Source organism: Danio rerio, chromosome 20 (genome assembly GCF_052040795.2).
Source record: "Danio rerio strain M-AB ecotype USA chromosome 20, GRCz13ab, whole genome shotgun sequence".
NCBI lineage: Eukaryota > Metazoa > Chordata > Actinopteri > Cypriniformes > Danionidae > Danio > Danio rerio.
The window spans coordinates 27,670,257-27,690,000 of NC_141040.1; the positions used below are offsets into that span (position 1 = coordinate 27,670,257).

At 33.9% G+C, this 19,744-nt stretch overlaps 1 protein-coding gene and 2 long non-coding RNA genes across 7 annotated transcripts in view; 1 reads left to right on the plus strand and 2 right to left on the minus strand.

Annotated features, from left to right (window-relative positions):
- The window catches only part of sh3rf1 (SH3 domain containing ring finger 1), a 100,293-nt gene that overhangs the window by 72,241 nt on the left and 8,308 nt on the right, over nucleotides 1-19,744 (plus strand). The window contains 3 exon segments of one of the 2 annotated variants that reach the window (NM_001045487.3): nucleotides 11,039-11,149; nucleotides 17,314-17,444; nucleotides 18,710-18,880. In NM_001045487.3, the coding sequence (NP_001038952.2) occupies nucleotides 11,039-11,149; nucleotides 17,314-17,444; nucleotides 18,710-18,880 (413 nt within the window). 2 annotated transcript variants of the gene reach the window in all.
- Nucleotides 2,755-4,952, minus strand: LOC147839166 (uncharacterized). Of its 3 annotated transcripts, none has more exons than XR_015518392.2 (3): nucleotides 4,877-4,952; nucleotides 4,329-4,416; nucleotides 2,755-2,957 (listed from the first exon to the last, which is right to left on the minus strand). It is a non-coding gene; the product is annotated as an uncharacterized LOC147839166 (long non-coding RNA). The 3 variants fall into 3 exon arrangements; XR_015518393.1 differs by lacking the exon at nucleotides 4,877-4,952 and adding an exon at nucleotides 4,782-4,826; XR_015518394.1 differs by lacking the exon at nucleotides 4,877-4,952 and adding an exon at nucleotides 4,773-4,826.
- LOC147839167 (uncharacterized) lies at nucleotides 6,079-8,500 on the minus strand. Of its 2 annotated transcripts, XR_015518389.2 has the most exons (5): nucleotides 8,417-8,500; nucleotides 7,914-8,004; nucleotides 7,200-7,249; nucleotides 6,485-6,591; nucleotides 6,079-6,248 (listed from the first exon to the last, which is right to left on the minus strand). It is a non-coding gene; the product is annotated as an uncharacterized LOC147839167 (long non-coding RNA). The 2 variants fall into 2 exon arrangements; XR_015518390.1 differs by lacking the exon at nucleotides 7,200-7,249 and having other exon boundaries at nucleotides 6,107-6,248.

A 19,744-nucleotide genomic window follows, 5' to 3' on the forward strand; every position in this document is an offset into this window, starting at 1 on the left:
CTGTGTGAGTGATCACTGTCCAAATACAATTGTATTGGTGTAATAATTATGCTTCCTACTTATATACTAATTATACTACATCCCTTAGTGACTAAAGTTTTTAGGATTCAGATGACTGTTTTTGGTTTTGTTGCATGTGAGGGTCACAATTTACAACAACTATCCATTAATTAATTTTGATAAATGTATTTTCTAATATGAACTTAAGTAGAATTTATCACAGTTCGACATTTATTAATTTATTATTAAAAGCCAAAGTTAGCATTGTTAGCATTACAAAATGCACTTTTAGAACTAACAATTGAAGACCAAAGGACAAATTTTATTTTCATTAAATAACAATTAACATTACCAAAGGTAAAAAAAAATAAATAAATCTAATAATTGTCTTGTTAATGATTTGGTAATGAATACTAATGGACCCTGCTTGTAAAATGTTACCCCTGTAATTATACAGAGTTTATTGTTATTATTATTGTACTTATGTGGAAACAAAACTCTGTTTTTTGCTTCTCACTTCTGCATAAACAATGCAAAAACTGTTACAATGTGTAATAAAAAAAATAATAATTTTGTTAAAATAGATTCACTAGAGTTGTTAAAAAAAATTGAAATCACCACAGGGTTATTCTGAGATAATAAGTTATTCTGAAAAAAAAAAAAAACTATTAAAAAATATAGTTAAACTAGTTTAAATGAAAAAAATAATGTGCGTAACTTCTAGTACTGCAAAATGAGCAATTGCTGTATAACTATTGCAATTTGTAGTAATAAAATACATTGGTGTAAAATTAAATGATGAGCTTGTTAATCTAATCTGAAATCTGTATCAGCACCCACCTGGGGGATTGCCATTCCTCACATTTAGTTTACCCAAGCATAGGGTTTCATATGGTTAGTCGTAAAGGAGAACTATAGTAACTAGATAAGTGGAACTTGCTCAGGTAGCGAATGCCCCAATGGAAAGATTCAGCGTGAAGAATGCTATCTTTGTTTTTAAGAGCGCTTTTAGTATATAAAAATGTTGTGTGAGTGATCGCTGTTCAAATACAATTGTATGGGAGAAATGATCATGCTTACTAAGTTTTTAGGCTTCGAATGACCTTTAGGATTATTTGCATGTAAAGTTCACAATTTACAAGTATCCATTATGACACATTAATATTGGTTTAAGTCCCCATGAACCGGAAGCTGCTACTGTTATTTTTTCATATTGTGATGCAGTTTCTGGAAAAACAATATTAAATGAGAAAACAGTGGGCGTGGCTTTTTTTTTTTCTTTTCTACTGTGAGCGGAATGGATATAGTTAAATAGGCATTTCATTCAGCAAGATTAAGAAATTGTTTGCAGAAAGTTAATACAACCTACCCAGACAGCACACATACGTTGGGCCGACGTCGTGCCGACTTTCAAAATTCCATCGGCGCGATGTCGCTCAGGGAGCGTTTGCTAATTGGCAAAATGTCGCCGCGACGTCGGCAAATGATCGGAAACGCTGTCCGGCCGATGTTAGGACGACGCAACCGGAAATCCCGGCCGTTCCGCGGAGGCGCTGTTCTCAGGCGTTTTGCTCCATACTTATGGACCACTAGCTGCAGCAGCTGCTTATTTATAATAAACACGACACACCACTCTCAATAACAGTTGAAGATTTATTAATATTTTTCACAAACATACAAATAGATTAACATACTTTTATCACACATAACCATGTTTTACTACGTTTAAAACAAAACCAACAAGTTGTACTATAACCATGGCTGAAATACTGTGCAATAAAGATTTTAAATACAAAGTCCATTGCAGCATTTACATTAAGACCATAGGAATATTTAAAAGTACTTCAAAACATATACACTAAGGGTGACTATAGTTTACTATAGTAAAAACACAAATCACTTGTGTAAGCACATGTTATAATGCTTATAATTTCTTAAATAGTGTTAAAGAAAATGCATGTTTCCAAGACTATAATTTTAAAATACAAGATAATACCAGTCATGTGTTCAGTATCCAAAAGACTTTCTTCAGGGAGTTACAATAAAAAAGAGTACACAAACACAAAATAAATACCAAGCAAACAATATTTACAGTAGTAAATAAAATCATACAAATTAAAATAATTGTCTGATAAAATTTTATTAAAGTCTGTAGTCAATTTTTTTTTACATTTTTTTTATAAATGGCATTCAACAATTTGCAATCTCCTCTGAACTAATAACACACCAATAATATAAAATAATACTTTCTCAGAGATAACCAGTTTTTTTTAAGCAAACTCTAATGCACGACACAAAACAGATTTTGTCATTCTATATATATATATATATATATATATAAAATCCCTTAATTTCTGTTTAACGGAAATATTTTTTAACACATTTCTAATCACAATAGTTTTAATAACTCATTTCTAATAACCGAGTAAATAATATTTGACTAGATATTTTCAAGACACTTCTATACAGCTTAAAGTGACATTTAAAGGCTTAATTAGGTTAATTAGCTTAACTAGACAGGTTAGGGTAATTAGGCAAGTTATTGTATATCGATGGTTTGTTCTGTAGACAGTCGAAAAAAATTGCTTAAAGGGGCTTTTTTTTAAAAAATTCAAAACTGTTTTTATTCTAGCCGAAATAAAAGAAATAAGACTTTCTCCAGAAGAAAACATAACATTTTCTTGCTCTGACCTATATTTATATAAATAAAACTGGTTGTAAATTGTGTACAATGTTCCAAGAAAACAGACAAAATTAAAAGAAATAACCTGTCATTTACTTTTGTTTTATCTTGTGGAATGTTGCTTACACATAAAAGGGGATATATAGGTGGAATAAAAAGTGTGTCGCCATCCTCGAAATTGTTCTTGTATGTTGTCTTCATCTTTAGTCTTCACAAGTGAGGCTGGCCCAAACCGGGACTGCAGTAGCCAAATCTAATCCTTGTAGTGGGAACCCTTAAATAAAGCAAGAAACCAAAAGGAGAAAGATTAGCATTTGAGCAGTTCATATTACCACAAATATAAATTATTTGTTTCATGACATATAACTGGAGTATGTGTTATGCAAGTGACTAGCTAAAATGTGTAATTTAATTTAAACTTAAAGAGTGTGTCTGAGCACTAATTTTCAGAAAAGCCATTTGAAAGTTAAATTCCTTGTGAAATCATAATGAATGTTTTTTTTTTTTTGGTTTTTAGTATCATTGTGTTAGTATAAATGTGTCTCTAAATATATGTCAAATCTTCAGATACCACATTACATGCAAATTAAACTAAGTTTCGTCAACTAAAATGTCACACTGTACACCACATTTAATATATCATAGCTAGGGCCAGGAGGAATCTGCGGATGTTTTTTGCTATTTCTGCTGAAAATTTTGGTGGAAGTCTGCGGATTTCTGCGGAATTATTTTGGGAGTATCATAACTAAAACCTTAATATATGAAATAAAAAATAATATATTTTAAAGTTTTATTTAATTTAATGTTTAAAATGCAAATCCAATTAGATTCACTTTATTTGGTAAATAAAGCAAGTTTTTCATGTAACATATCTAGTAAGACAGAAAATATTACTGTACAAACTGCATTGTACATAAATCAGATGAACATTTTCACATTAGTCAATAATATTACTGAAATTAATAAAAAACTGAATAAATATAGATTTACACACATTTACTCAAGTAAATAAACAGAATTAATGATAGGCTAAACATCTGCAGAGTTCTGAAAAAAATCCGGGTGGGCCTAATCATAGCTTTATTTCTGCTACAAAAAGGTTTTTCAGCAAACAACTTCTATTATATGTAGGCTATAGAGGAGGATATATGAAGAAATTATATATTCAACTCTCTAATTAAATGCACCTTATGCAGCTAATCAGGTCTTTTAGGCTTATTTGAAAACTTAAATGACTTGTTGACCACAGTTGAACAACGCTCAGTGAGAATACTTTTTTTCCACAAATGCTTTTTGTTCTAAAGAAACATGTCTGATTGCTAGCAATCATCAAAGAGCAAACTTTTTTTTTTTCAAATAAATAATATGCTTTTAAAAATAAACTTTTCATACATCAAGAATACTAAAAATATGTTTATTTAAAATGTTTTATATATAAAAAAACAGCTTGAGGAGAGAATCAGTACATTGGAATACTATTTTTTCAGAAGGATCATGTGACACTATTAATTATATACATTGTATTAAATTCACAGTATTACTGCTTGACTGTATTAATTAAATAAAGCTGACACTATCAGAAGAGAATTTACCATACCAACCTAAAAGCTATGAAACAGTAGTGTATGTTTAAGATGTTACTTACTAGTCCTATTGTACTTTGGAGAGGTTGTCTGACAGGAGGATCCCTTCAACTCAGCAGAATTCTCAGCAGACCATCAGCGTACACCAATCTAAGAATAAAATAAGCAATTTGTTAAAAACCAAAAATATATATTTTATATTTCCAGGTTTATAGGAAAGAAGAAAGCTAAAGCAGATTTAAAATGTAGAAAAAAATAAAACCTATTGACAATTTAATGGCACAACATACCCTAAACTAAGCACACTCAAATGGTTAATTTTAACTGTTAAGGATTCATTCATTCATTGTCTTTTGGGCTTAGTCCCTTTATTAATCTGGGGTCACCACAGCGGAATGAAAGGCCAACTTAGCCAGCCTATGTTTTACGCAGTGGATGCCTTTCCAGCTGTAACCAATACACACTCATTCACACACACTTATACACTATGGTCAATTTTAGCATACCCAATTCACCTATGTCTTTGGACTTGGGAAAACCGGAGCACCCGGAGGAAACCCATGCCAACACGGGGAGAGCATGCAAACTTTACACAGAAACGCCAACTGACCCAGCCGAAGCTTGAAGCAGCAACCTTCTTGCTGTGAGGCAAACGTGCTACCCTCTGCGCCACCGTGCTGCCCTGTTAAGGAATCAGATTAATATAAATGAATTGACATGTTTTTTTAGTGTCTGACACATTAAATATTGCATTTTTAAATATTGTTTCATTTCAAGATTTATTTCAGAATTAACTATAGAACCGGATATATCGTCACATTTTCATGCACAGCAGCATTTCCAAGAACATAGAAAAACAGAATATAGGCCAACTGAAAAAAAAATAAATTTAAAAATTCTGAGGATACAATCTTGGATAAAAATATCACAGTTTCACAGTATTGTGATTACTGCTCTGAAATGTGTTTTTTTTTTTTATCTCTGTGTAAAAAACAGCTACTTTTTCCCCATTGAACACAATATGTTTTGTTTTAAGAAACATTTAAAATATTTTGTAACAGTAAACATGCCAGGCTAAATAATAATTTAATAAAATAGTACTATCTTCATTAGACTCAAAAACACTGATTTCTTGTGAAGGCATAATAAGCTATTTGTTTTTCAGATGTTTGCTGAATCGTGAGCTGACCAGTAGCTTTTGATGTGGAGGGTCTTTTGCTGCTGTAAATAATGTTGGACTATTTTTTTAAGTCTTTGATAACGCGCTAAAAACCATATACAATGCATCCGGAAAGTATTGATACTTTACTTTTTCCACATTTTTAATGTTTCAGTCTTATTTCAAAATGGATTAAATTCATTAATTTCCTCAAAATTCTACACACAATCCCCATAATGTGTGTTGACCCGATTTTAGTTAATCATTTACAAGTCAATATTGCCTATATGGATTGTAATTTTAAAAAAAATTAACATGTAAAATTGCAGTGTTAAATGCAATGCCATCAAACATTTTAGACGCACCAGTGCAAAAAGCTAGTCTAGAGCACTTGGAATGCTGGTGTAGTTCTAGTTAAATTCAGTTCAGTTAAAGCTGTATATGCAACAGGTCTCAAGTAGAGGATATAGTATTTAACTAATCTTAACAACTAAACATTTACGAATCTGTATTAGCCAGCTCATGTACTACAATGTAACATACTGTATATTGCCACCTTGATACTTAAGCTTTCTTTAAAATATTTTGTGTTCAACCGATTAATTAATTCTTTCATTTAATTTAATTTTCATTTAAAAAGTGAGCATCTTTTATTATAAGCAATTTACTGAATACTTTGTCACTGGTATTACCTAAAAACCAAACGTCCCAAGTTTGGCTCATAGCTGTCCACACATCTGCCCAGTAGCTTGTGGTAATACTGAAGACACTGATCAGCTGGTCCAACTGAGTTTGGAGTTGAACTGCAATCAGGCATCCAATACTGCAAAGAAAGAGAAACTCACTTTGGGTTAACAAATAATGTAATCCCACACATTTCAAGTAATTGTGCAGTTAATTCTCTTAAAATGAATGAATGAATTCTCTTATTGAATTTTCTGAGAGCTTATGAATATATTTTGTCTTCCCAAAATAGCATGTACTGAAACACAAAATTATATAAATATAATTTAATAAGAGCGTGACGTGGTGGCACAATAGGTAGTGCTGTCGCCTTACAGCAAGGATGCTGACTCGAGCCGCAGCTGGATCAGCAGGCATTTCTGTGTGTAGTTTGCAAATTCTCTCTGCGTTTGGTGGGTTTTCTCTGGGTGCTCCGGTTTTGCCTACAAGTCCAAAGACATGGGGTACAGGTGAATTGGGTAGGCTAAATTGTCTGTAGTGTATGAGTGAGAACAAGCGTATATGGTTGTTTCCCAGTGATGGCTTGCAGCTGGAAGGGCATCCACTGCGTAAAACATATGCTGGATAAGTTGACAGTTCATTCCGCTGTGGATACCCCAGATTAATAAAGGGACTAAGCAGAAAAGAAAATGAATGAATGAATGAATGAATGAATGAATGAATGAATGAATTAATGAATTTAATAAGAGTTAAACTGATCTGTTAACATGTCTGTCAGGAGCTGATCTACCTGTTGTCAAACTGATGAAAATGTTTTCTCAATTTACTTTAACATTTTTGTGTTTGTTTATGTTTTTATAACTTGCAGCCATTGTTAAATTTAAAAGTATTTTAAACATGCATGGACATCTAAATGCATATAGGGCACATATCTCAAAACATTATGAAATATTTCCAGATAAATCAATTTTGAATTAAAATGTATATTAATCTCCAGACTTGCATCTCCCTGATCTTTTTAAAAGAACGGCCATTCGTTTGCTCATCACTGTTTGACAAGTGTCTGGCAGTCAGTCAAAAATATACTTACATATAAAGATGTTCATCAGCAACACGGCACTTAGGTTAAACTTAGACCTCCTTTTCAGTTGATGTGGAAAACAAAAGCAAAAGAAAGAAAAAACAAAACGACTGAATACAAGTTGCATATCATGCCTGTACAAATCAAAAATTATTCATTTAGGGCTTAAATTGACTTAAGGATGAGTTAAGGTGTAAGGGATGGGTGAACAGTGTAAATATACATGTTATTCATAGCTATGATGTAAAGCTAAATTTTCAGCATCATTACTCAAGTCTTCAGTGTCACTTGATCTTTCAGAAATCTTTTTTTAAGATGTTGATTTAGTGCTTGAGGTTGAACTAATATAATGGTGATTATCAAATGGTGCTGATTTGCTGCTCAAGAAACATTTCTGATTGCTATCAATGCTAAAAACAGATGTGATGACAAATAATTTAGTGTAAACTTTTTTCTAAGATTTAATAAATCAATTAATCATAAAAAATTAAACAAAATGAAAATCACAAATATTACTTCATTAGCAGCAAATCTATTTATTTACTAAGTTCTGAAGAATCATGTGATGTGAAATTTAATACCACTCACATGTTTCAATGTCAAAACTGTCTTAAAACAACTGCAATAAAGACAAGTAACAGATGCATAATATATAGACATGTAACATGTGCATAATGATGTGCAATGGAAATTCATATGAATTAATCCTATGCTTAAAGTTACCTGTCTTTCCTGTATCTCTGTGATCAGCTCCCTTCAGAAATTTAGGAATCTTGAGTTATATTTTCTGTAGCAGGAGGTTATTCTCTCACTCCTGAAACCACAGAACACTTTTTTACTTAACATTTAGTTTAAGATACCATGAAATATCAAAACACGATTGAACTTTTGATTCACGGTCCTTTACAGTAACGTTACAATGCGTATTTTAGACTACATATGGAGTGCATTCAATAAAACATTGACAAAACCTCTCATCTACACATAAAGAATAAATAAAAGCCAAAACTTTAACAAACAAGTTTAACAAGAGCTAACATTAAGTAAGTTAACGTAATATTACCCCGACGCTAACGTTACCAGTGCTAATATGCTAACGGACTTTTACGAAGACTTACCACTCTTATATAACATAATATTCAACTGAATATTCATCAATTGCCAATAATAAATGTGTGAGGAACAGTTTTATGTAGTATTTGCTTTGTTTTAGGGACTAAACTTACCTGAAAACAGTCAAAACGGCAGCTTGAGAGAAGTCGTGTTGTGTCTTTTAGGTGGTGTCGTGTCGTGTTGTAGCTTCGTTTCCCATAGCAACATCCTCTCCGCTCCAGTGTTGGAAGCAAGACGCGCTCGCGCACATTAAAGTCTTGCAGACAGCAGTATTACATTTATAAACATGATCACTCCATAGACAATTTAAATAATAACCTTGTATTTTATATCTTGAATTTAAAATGTATTTAGCAGTTTTATATACGCTATTATCTTTAAGACGAGCTTTATAGCCTACTAAACTGTTACAAAACAAACACTTTATTTGTGCATTCACTGTCAAAAATAAATAACCAATAAATATAAATGCAAGTATATATAAAACAAAGATGTCACTCTGTAAAAAGGTGTTTATTTTAATTAAACAGCCGAAATGCAGAACATACTTGATTTTTACACTGGGAAAAATGTATTAGAAAAAGCCACAATAAAAAAAAGCAAACAGCAGTTAACACCAGAAAAAAACAACGTTTTCATTATTTAAGCATAACAACAAAACTTTTTATATTTTAATGAATTGAAATCATGTATTGTAGGCATTTTGGTCAGTTTTACTGCATTAATGTAGGCTATTTAAAGCTGGACCGACCGACGCAGTTCACATGATGCAAGTCGCGTTTGTCTAATTTATTATGCACGCAAAAACTTACTTGTAAACCAAATATGTTGGCGGATTCTTTCATGGGCATGAGAGATCAAGTGCTTATGAAGTGCTTCGTCGGCCTCTGGTCGTTAACCGACGCAGAGCCGACGTTTGTTGAGCTGGAACAATAGAACACACGACCGAACGATCATGCGTATGTTTGGCCGACCATATACCGATGTTAGAATTAAAGGGGCCGACGTGTTGACCTTCGGCCGACGTCGGCCCAACGTATGTGTGCTGTCTGGGTAACAGACATCTCACCATTTCCGTTTGTTTTCAAAACTGACAGTTGGAGCAGCGTGGTTAAATATGTTAGCCATGCCCATTTGCTAAGATATATGTAATCTGATAATGAAAAAACAAGACATGAAATTAATTAATGAAAGATTAGAAGAGCAGACTATTTTTTTTTTCTTAATGACGTGACGTGTTCACCACAAAACTAGCAATGTAAGCTAACAAAATCATAAACTTAGTTTTTATTTCTTGTGGACTTTACTAAAATGACCTTTTGCATTTATTAATCACAGTTTGACATTATTAATGGATTATTAAAAGCCAAAGTTAGCTTAGTTAGTTTAACTAACAATAAAGACCAAAGAACAACAAAGAATTAATTTTTTTTCATTAACTAAAATTAACAATTGTTTTTTAATAAATATATTGTTTGAATTTCTTTACTTTAGTAAATACATGGTGGAATACTAATGGAACCTGCTTGTAAAACGTTACTCCTATAATTGTTATAGTGCTACTGCTTGTAAAACGTTACTCCTATACACAATTTGTTGTTAATACTATTGTAATTATGTGGAAACAAAGACATTGCTTTTTGTTTTTTTGTTCGTCAATTCTGCATTAACAATGCAAAAAGTTTTTTTTATTTTTTTTTTAATATATTTTCAATTGTCTGGCTTTGTAAATGGATCATTATAATCAGTTTTTAACTAGTTTTAAGTCATGTTAATGATTAAAACTTAAATGAACATTAATTCGTTTTCTTTTTGGCTTAGTCCCTTTATTAATCTGGGGTCGCCAAAGCAGAATGAACCGCCTACTTATCCAGCACATGTTTTACACAACAAATATCCTTCCAGCTACAAGCGATCACGTGGAAACATCGATACACTCTTATTTACACACATACAATACAAACAACGTAGCTTACCCAATTCACCTGTACTGTATGTCTTTGGAATCTGGGCGAAACCGAAGCTCCTGGAGGAAACCCACGCCAACATGGGGAGAACATGCAAACTCCACACAGAAACACCAACTGACCCAGCTGAGGCTTAAACCAGCGACCTTCTGGCTGTGATGCGATCATGCTACCCACTGCGCCATCATGTCACCTATATTGCAATATGTAATAACAGTAAAATAAATTGTTGTAAAATTAAATGATGAGTTTGTTAATCTAATCTGAAATCAGCGTCAGAACCCACCTGGAGGGGGATGCCATTTCTCATATTTGGTTTACCCAAGCATAGGGCTTCATATGGTCTCTGTCAACCAATCATCAATCTGTTTGCTCTCTCATGCACGTCAGTCGAAATAAAAGTAATTTTCACACGCGACTAAGCTCACCAGAGGCAAGTTCACATTGGTCATGACATTTTAAGGCCATCAGTGTTGTTCTTGAGGTGGATTGATTTCAGGCTTGAACAACACATGTAAAGTCAGGTCGACGTGTAGCTCCAAACATGTCTGGTTGGATTAAAGTTTGTTTATTTAAACAACAGTCATCGGGTGCACATACGTGTGTGGCGATCCGCCCAAATTTCTCTCGGTTGTATGCCTTTCTGTGTCATCCCCACAGCAGAATTTCACTGTCTCATAACATGCTTCTACTTGTCTGTTGACAATGTGGCTATGGCTCAGGAAAGGTTGATTAACTTGTCGTTTCTTCTTGTTTACCTTCTCCTAGGTTCACATTTGCACAACAGGACTCATTGTGACTCCTCCACCAAGCAGTCCTGTCACCACAGCGACAGTTTTCACATTTCCTCCAGAAACCAGCTATGCCTCTATTCCAGTGGTGAGTCTAAAAAAAACACAATTTACTTGACGTATCAACCTTTAAGTTTATTCAGATGGCATTTTCTGACCTCTGTGTGTAAAGTGACCTTGTCTGTTTGTCAATACTCGCATGCAGACCTTTTATTACCCATTTTTGTAACTACCCGTTTACATGCCAAAACAATATATAGTTTAAAACTACTAAAAATGTTGATAAAATTGGTTGGAGCTGAGATCAATGTGTCATGATAGTTGAAATGAAAGGAAATACACCCATAAATCACGAGCTACTGGCAACCTTAAATAATGTTAATGCACAAATACATTAATATTAATTCATACAATAGATGTGGTAAGGTTTGAACCCTAACCTAACTGATGAATTTGGAAGATTTTTGTTGATGTTGTGGTTGAATTTTTATTTTGTATTTTTGTTTTGGATGGCAAAGTTTAATAATTTAATAGAGCGAAATTAATACAGAGATTAACATTTTTTATGTTTTTTTGTGCATTGACTAAGTTAAAATATTAAGTTGTTTTGTAATGTAATCAGCCGTATTAATTAACAGTTCTTTATTTTGTTTTGTATTGAGTGTGTATTTTTATTGAGTGTGGTTACTATAGCAATTATTACAATGGATAATGCACAATTCCATGCAACCATAGTCTCTTTAAGGCAAGTCATTTCACTGCCATCTTTGAAACACCTCTTAGGCAGTATGCTCAGGCATTCTGTCTAAATAGAGAAACATCAAATTCTCCAAAACTGTTAGCCAAGCTTACAATTAGATTACAAATTTGTAATCATCAATAAAAGTTAAGCAACAACTGTCTCATAACTTTAGTTTCTAAACATACAAATCAAGCAAAACCTGCATTTTTTTTTTTCAGGTTGCCAAAGCTAATGCACATGCACACTCGACTGGAACGAGATTTATGGCAGTGTTGCCCATTATCATCATTATCAAAATGCTTTGTCAGATCGTGCTAGTCTTCTAAATTAACTTAAAACTTGGTCTTCATGGTGAATCTCCTCCAGCGACTTTGTTTACAAGTTTGAGGGGCGTTTGAGTACTTGCGGTCATGTGATCTGTGATTGACAGGACTGACTGTACAAAGCGTTTATTTCATACAGATTACAAAACCAAAAAACTTTTGTTTTTAAGTGCAGTTAGTTCATTTAAAAGTCAGGCTTCATTTGGACACATTTCTTATGTCTGTGAAGCAAGTATTCGCTGAGAAAACATGTCATAAAAGCACACGTCTGGTCTAAGCTTTTCCCTGGAGAAACGTCAGTCCATAGTAATCCATGATTGGCTCCTGTACTAGTAGGCAGGGCTTCATTCACCATATTGACCGTTTCCCCGTTCAAAACAATACGAGTGACGTATCTTCTTTTGGTTATATTTTCAAGTCTGCCAAAATGGAAAACGCCAGTTCTTCAGTTAATACAGCAATATTTTGTTTCTCTATGACAAAAGTGATTGTATATTTGGTATACCTACACTATTTGGAAAGTACATAAGAATACTCTAGATCAAGCTGAAATAATTCCTGTCACTTTAGTCTGACATGCATGATCTCATTTTAATACAAGCCTAAAGAGGAAAAAAAAGTCAAATGACATCTGATCAATAAAATCTGGGGAATTTGAAAAAGATCTTTAATTGATTGAGTTTATACGAATGGCACTGCTGTGTAAATAAAATGGTGTTGCACTGTAAAAAATGCTGGTTTCCACAAAATTCCTTCATGTTGTGCAACATAAAAAAATTAAGTTGTCCAAAAAAAACGTAAGAATTTTTTTAACTTATTTTAAAAAAGTCGTTTGAACCAGCAGCAGAATAATACCTTTATTTTTATATTATTATTTATATTATTATTATTTTTTAAATTATTATTATTTTTTTGTGTGTTCATTAGTACTCACAACCCTGTTACTCAACACTATTTGAGGTTTCAGGCCAGCCAAATAAGTGTCCTCTATTTGCCATATTATAATGTCTTTTTTGATTGATGGCCTGTGATTTAACAGCTCTTTCTTATGTCAGCTTTAAAATCAATCACGTTTTACAAAGTTTTGATTACTTGTGGAAAGGTTTCTGTTCACAGTATGGACACAGTCGATCTGTTCATAAGTCCTGTGGGTACAAACTTGGGACGTGCGAAATTAGATGTTTTTGAAATCGATTTGTCACTCTCCAGGAGCCCTGTATAATTACACTAGTTCATACCAGACACATTCAGACAACAGAAGTCTTTAGGGAGTTCACACAAGATACTTGCGGTCAAAAACAGAATGAAACTTAGAACATAGGGGTCTTGGGTGGGGAATATTTGCAATAACTTCAGAAGTTGATATCAAGGTCTCATAATGCAATTTGAAAGAATAAAAATAATCCATAAATCTTGAGCCATCGTAAAACAGTTTGTTAATATATACTGACAAATACACATACATTTGTAATGTGTGTGTTTGCAAGTGCATTCATGTGTGTGCACATATTGTTTATGGTCCATATTTGAACACAAAGGTAATTATTAAGAGATTATAGTGGGACGTGGTAATTTAACATTTCCATTGACTTTTTTATTTAATTTTTTTTATGATGCCAATGTTTTCAAGAAAATGTATATTGTTTTATTTATTTTGTATTTATAATTATTTTTTTTTTGCTTTGACAACAATAATGAATTTAGCACAGTAAAACATTTGAACAATAAGAATTAGTTAAGAATGCGCAAACATATTCTTCTATGCTAATTATTAAATATTATAAACAATTATATTAAATCAGTAAATATTATCCTCAAATTATATTTGATTTTAAAGCAGTTTCATACGCTCACTTTTTTATTAAAGGTACAGTAAAACTGTATTTTTAAAGGTGCAGTAGGTGATGTGCCTAAATGCTAACCGGTTAGCATAATATCTTTCAAATACAATAACTCTCCTGCCATCTGAAGCCATGCCTCCTGAAATTTGCGAACACACACTTTAAAGATGAAAAACTTTATAGTACTTTATTTTACTACAATTCAGAACGAAAAACTATTATATCTAGCATGTTTTCAGTTGTGTAGCAAGCAAAGCTTGTTATAATGTGCAATATTTTATGCTTGCAAGGATCGCTGGTCTCACTCTCTCACAGGCTTTGTCCTAAGGCGACTACTGTATGTTTAGTGGTTGGCTAACTGCTTGCAGGAATTAAACTTATTACTAACCCATACTTGCATGCTATTTCAGAACGAATATTCAAAGTAAATGATGACCCATTCGTAAAACAAAATCTACATTAGCTTTGCTTGATTAAAATAGTTTCAAAGCATAACATAACCAGCCTAAAAGAAATACTTCAGCCATGGTGTCATCCTTTCGTCAGAGTGCAAAAGTAAAGCCTGGTTTATGCTTCTGCGTCAAGTGACCGGCGTAACCCATGGTGCATGCAACGCTCGTAGCTGTGCATTTATACTTATGCGCGCTGTCCATGTGGGTCTACATTAACACTTTCGACACACTAGTTGGCAGTGAGGTGTTAATGTTCCTCTGTGTTGAGTATCTTCACTGCTGTTTTTTTTTTTCTGAACACTTCCTGAATGTACAAGTGGCTTAAACCCACTCATTTTGAGACAGGAACTGGTGGACATGCAACAACTTTAACTATGAGGTAAACACAAAACAAAACTTTTCATCTGGAGCTCCCTTCACGGGACTCCACACTTGTAAACAATCGCTCCGTTGGGCTCGTGCGGCTCTCGGTCCCGCCCAGACTCATCAGCGCTACCAAGCCGACCAATCACAGAGCTTGCGCTATGCGTCGTTGCCATGTGTAGTTACATTTTTTGAGAGGTGCACGTCAGCGACACCGATGGCCACGGCGTAGGGCTATGCGTCAACGAGTAGGCTGCGCCGTAGCATATGTGTGCGCTTGACGCAGAAGTATAAATCATCCTTAACTCCAATATTGATTCAGGATTTAAAAAAGTTTTGATTCAGCATTGTTTTTTTACTGCTGTCACTCCCGAGTGAACGCACATTGGTGGATCTGCATTAACAGAGGTGCGCAGTTGTACAAATCTTCATTTGTTGACAGACAGTTTGGCTACTTGTCAGAGTTATGGGAATTGTCTGCCCGACGGTAATTAATTAAAATAACTTTTTTTGTCATCCCTTACCCAGAATATAAAAATACATATAAACACATTTAGATCATTTACTTTAATCAATACTATTGGAATGTTAATAGTACATGTTTCTGAAGTCACCTACTGCACCTTTAGGTGTAATTTTTCTGGCAGTTAATTCTGCTGTAGCGACCTCTGATTAAATGGAATAAGCCGAAGGAAAGTGAAAGTGTAACTTTTCTGTTATGACAGCTGAATTGTTTGCATCATTTACTGAATGAAAAGTTTATAAGAAAAGCATTTATTTGAAATAGATTTTCTTGTAACATTCAGATGGAACTTGCTGAAAGTTTTAATTTATTTAAAAAATAACCTTTTGAACAGGAGGGAAACACAAACACACTCACATAAACAAAGCAAACCTCTCATTCGCATATACATTTGCATGTACACACACACACACACACACACACACACACACACACAAACAAACACACACACACTCAAATCACAACACTAAACGAGGACAGTTTGCCATTTGATAGCCCTTCATCTCCCTCAACACAAACACACACATCATTTGAGGGAGTTGTGTGGGCCTCAGGCTGGACACTAATGGCTCTACGAGATTGATGTGTGTGTGGGTACTGTTTCCTTTTGTTTTCAATGCATTGTTTTTGTAAAGGTAGCCTTAGCGTGCATCAGGTTCCCTCTCTGATCTTGTATGCAGGATTTAAAAGCAACAGCTCTTTTAGATTTTTAAATGCAGTAAATTAAGCAAATTACATGAGACCAATTAATTAATGAAACGCAATAGGCAAAAAGCATTAGGAGAAAGGGCCTTGTAGGAGAACTTGAAATAAACAGGGGAAAAACGTGGCTTAAAGCAACAAAACAAGAGTTGTTTTCATAGTGGTGCCACTGGGCTCATAAAGTCTGTGTGCAGATGTGTGCGTTGGTCCATATGGAAGCGATTTATCCTTCTTCAGCCAGACATGTAGCCAGGCTGGATATCCACCAATCACAACACCTGCCACAGCCAAAAGACCCGCTTGTTAGCAAGCAGCCCACAAGCTGGACAGTCACAGGCAGTGAGATTAGGGCTTTATGGCATTGTCTAAACTTAGATTGAGATCGCTCTGACATCATTTTCTGCCACATATACAGTTGAGATCAAAATTAGAAGAGTGATTTATACACACTTGATCTTTTTTTTAAATACATAATGTAATCATATTCGAAATTTGAAAGAGTTTTAATTGTGACTGTACAACTCTAGTAAAGTGTTTAACAAAATAACCAAGGCACTTCAATCAAAATCCAAAATTCGACTGTAGCCTGAACAGCTAAAAACACTCTTCCTCCTCCTCATTTCACTGCCTCATTCAGTCTTTCCTTAATTTGTCAACCATCAAAGTTTTCCATCAGGCCTGAATAAATTTAATTTACTTTGGGCCAGTTTTCTGTTTTACTCCTCAGAAAAGAACATTTAGAAAATTGTAGCTCATTCTTTAATTTTGTTTTCCATTGTACTTTGCTTGCATATATGCAAGTAGATAGTACATAGATTAACAATACAATTCAAAACAAGAGGCGAAACAGTGACTTGAATAAACTAAATTGTCTGTAGTGTGTGTGAATGAGTGTGTATGATTGTTTACCTCTACTAGATTGCAGCTGGAAGGGCATCTGCTGTGTAAAACATATGCTGGATAAGTCAGCGGTTCATTCTGCTGTGGCGACCCCTGATGAATAGAGTAGTGTCTGTCCGCGGACTCGAGACGAGCATATCAATTCATGCAGGGCTTCAGCATCAACAATTGATGGAGGGCGTGTCTATAGTTGGGGTTGATGCGATCATCATAGCGTCAGCCATTTAAGTGCGCAATTGGCCACTGTCTGAGCTGGGGTATTTGCATAACAGACAGATACACTTGGCTGAATAAAGGGACTAAGCCGAAGGAAAATTAATAAATAGATTCAAAACAAGAAAGAATGTACTGTTACATGCATAATTTTACTGGTGTTGTAAAACTAATTGGTGTTTGATTGTTTCAGGATGCTCTTCCTCCTCCACCTCCTCCTCCACCTCAGTCTCAGTCCTCAGTTGTTGGCGCTGCCGCCTTGAATGCTGGCCAAAGGCCATCACCCGCTGCGGGCGACCAGAGTGGCCGTCAGAGACCCACAGTGTGAGTGCAACATTAAATATACACACTTTAAATCAATTTAGTGATGCATGCTGTTGAAGAGAGTATGAGAGAGTCCCTTCACCTCTCTGCTGTTAGCCAATGCAAGCTGACCGTGACTGAAACCACAGGTGAGGGGTCAGAGGTCACGTCTAAAGGGAGTACGATTGTCAGTCGGGAGTTAACCTGAGCCCTGACCCCCTCACCTTTCACCTTTTTTTCTTCAGATGAACTAAACACAACACTAAACACGCCTGATTTCTGTTGGATTCGCTCATTGTGGCCTGACAGGGGAATTTTTATGCCCGTTTTTTATGGCATTCTTGTTTACACCTTTTTAAATTATTAGAAAATTATATGTCTTAGAGATTATTCATCTATAGTAAATGTCTGTTCATAGTTAATACAACCTGTATATAATGTTCATAGCACATCCATCTGTAAATATTACCCATAGTTTCTTCATAATTGCACTTTATAACTTTTACATATGTCCGTCACTTACTGCTATTGCACTGCTAGTTAGACCTTAACTGCATTTTGTTGCCTTGTGCTTGTACATGTGTAATGACAATAAAGTTGAATGTAATCTAAAAATGATATTAAAAGACGTGATTGTTATTTTGTATGATAACTATAAGGAAACAGTGCCAACCCGTGTTGATTGGCAGTACTGCATATAAGGTAAATTAACTTAATGTTTCTCATTTAAAATAATAAAATAAAGATGCAGCTACTTAATAAATGCTTTATTTATAAAAAAAAAAAAAACATTACTAGAAAAAAATGCTTAAATATTTATGTGTATTTCAAAGTTCCATTTTATTCTTATGGAGGCATTTAAATGTATTTATAAAATTATTTATTTAATTATTCTTATGATGGTAATGCTTTCCGCATCATTACTCTTTACATTGCATCTTTATTGTTACATTATCCTTCAGAAATCATTCTAATATGATGGTTTGCTGCTCAAGGAACATTAATATCATTAAAGTTCTGCTGCTTAAAGTTTGTAAATTATAGTACAATAAAAAACAAGGGAATTTTTTTCTGGAGTAAAACATTTAAATAAAAGCAGAATTTGAGCTAAAGCAGAATGTAAGCTTTTCTTCTCTTTCTTAAATTTCAATAATAATACACTTTAATGAACTAAACTTTTGTTTAAAATGAATATATATATTGTGTGTGTGTGTGTGTGTGTGTTTTTTTTATTTTTTATTTATTTTATTTTATTTTTTTAATGTCACCTGTGATTCTTCTCTTAGGTATGTGGCGATGTTTCCGTACTCTCCCCGTAAGGAGGATGAGTTGGAGCTGAGGAAGGGTGAGATGTTTCTGGTGCTGGAGCGCTGTCAGGACGGCTGGTTTAAAGGAACATCCATGCACACTGGCAAGATCGGAGTGTTTCCTGGTAACTACATGAGTCCTGTCAGCAGGTATGAGAAACACACACACTAGTACATGTTATCACTCGCACACCTTATGAACTGAGAAAAGATTATGCTTTGGTTTTCCAGTAGTGTAGTTCTTTCAGGCAACCAAGCCACATACAAAGTCTCCACTTGCAATAAACTTGAGCTGGTTGTGTTCAAACAGTGTTGTTAAAATGTATAATAAAAGATGTGCTTTTTAATGGAATTTATCAATCATCATGTTGATATGCAGTTTAAAAAATCTTTAATGTGGGGGGAAAACTTGATTTTATGATGGCCATTTTTACAACTCTTTTGAGCTCAGTTACATTTCATTGAACTCAGCACTCCCTTGTGGCAAATTTTAGAATTACAGACATATCCACTTATTAATTTAAAGCATATCTCATAGTTTTATTTAAAAAATAATATAACAGTTATTTTTATTGAATAGTTAATTTTGTTGCAAATATGAAGTAATATACAGTATGAAATACCCTTCTACTCTCAAGAAGATTTTTACAGTTGTAGGAAATTATAAGACAAAACAATAACGGTTTAAAGGGTCTTCACCATGGCTCCATCTATATAATTTTTTTGTTATCAGACATAAGATTCTAAAAGAAATAACTGAGTTGGAGGCTTTAATTCTTTACGTGTTTCTCTTTGATCACAATAGAAAATATTTTGTTGACTTTTTGTTACCCAAATATTTTGGCTTTCGAAGTTCCCAAGTTTTGGCTTTCAAAGATCTGGTTCCCAACCATTTTTCTTCAAAATGCATGTTTTTGTGTTCAGCAAGGTTAGAACGAGGGAAGTGAATACATTTTCAAATCAATTCATTTTCAAAATGTGTTATAAAATTGTAAGTGTGAATAAAAGATCTGA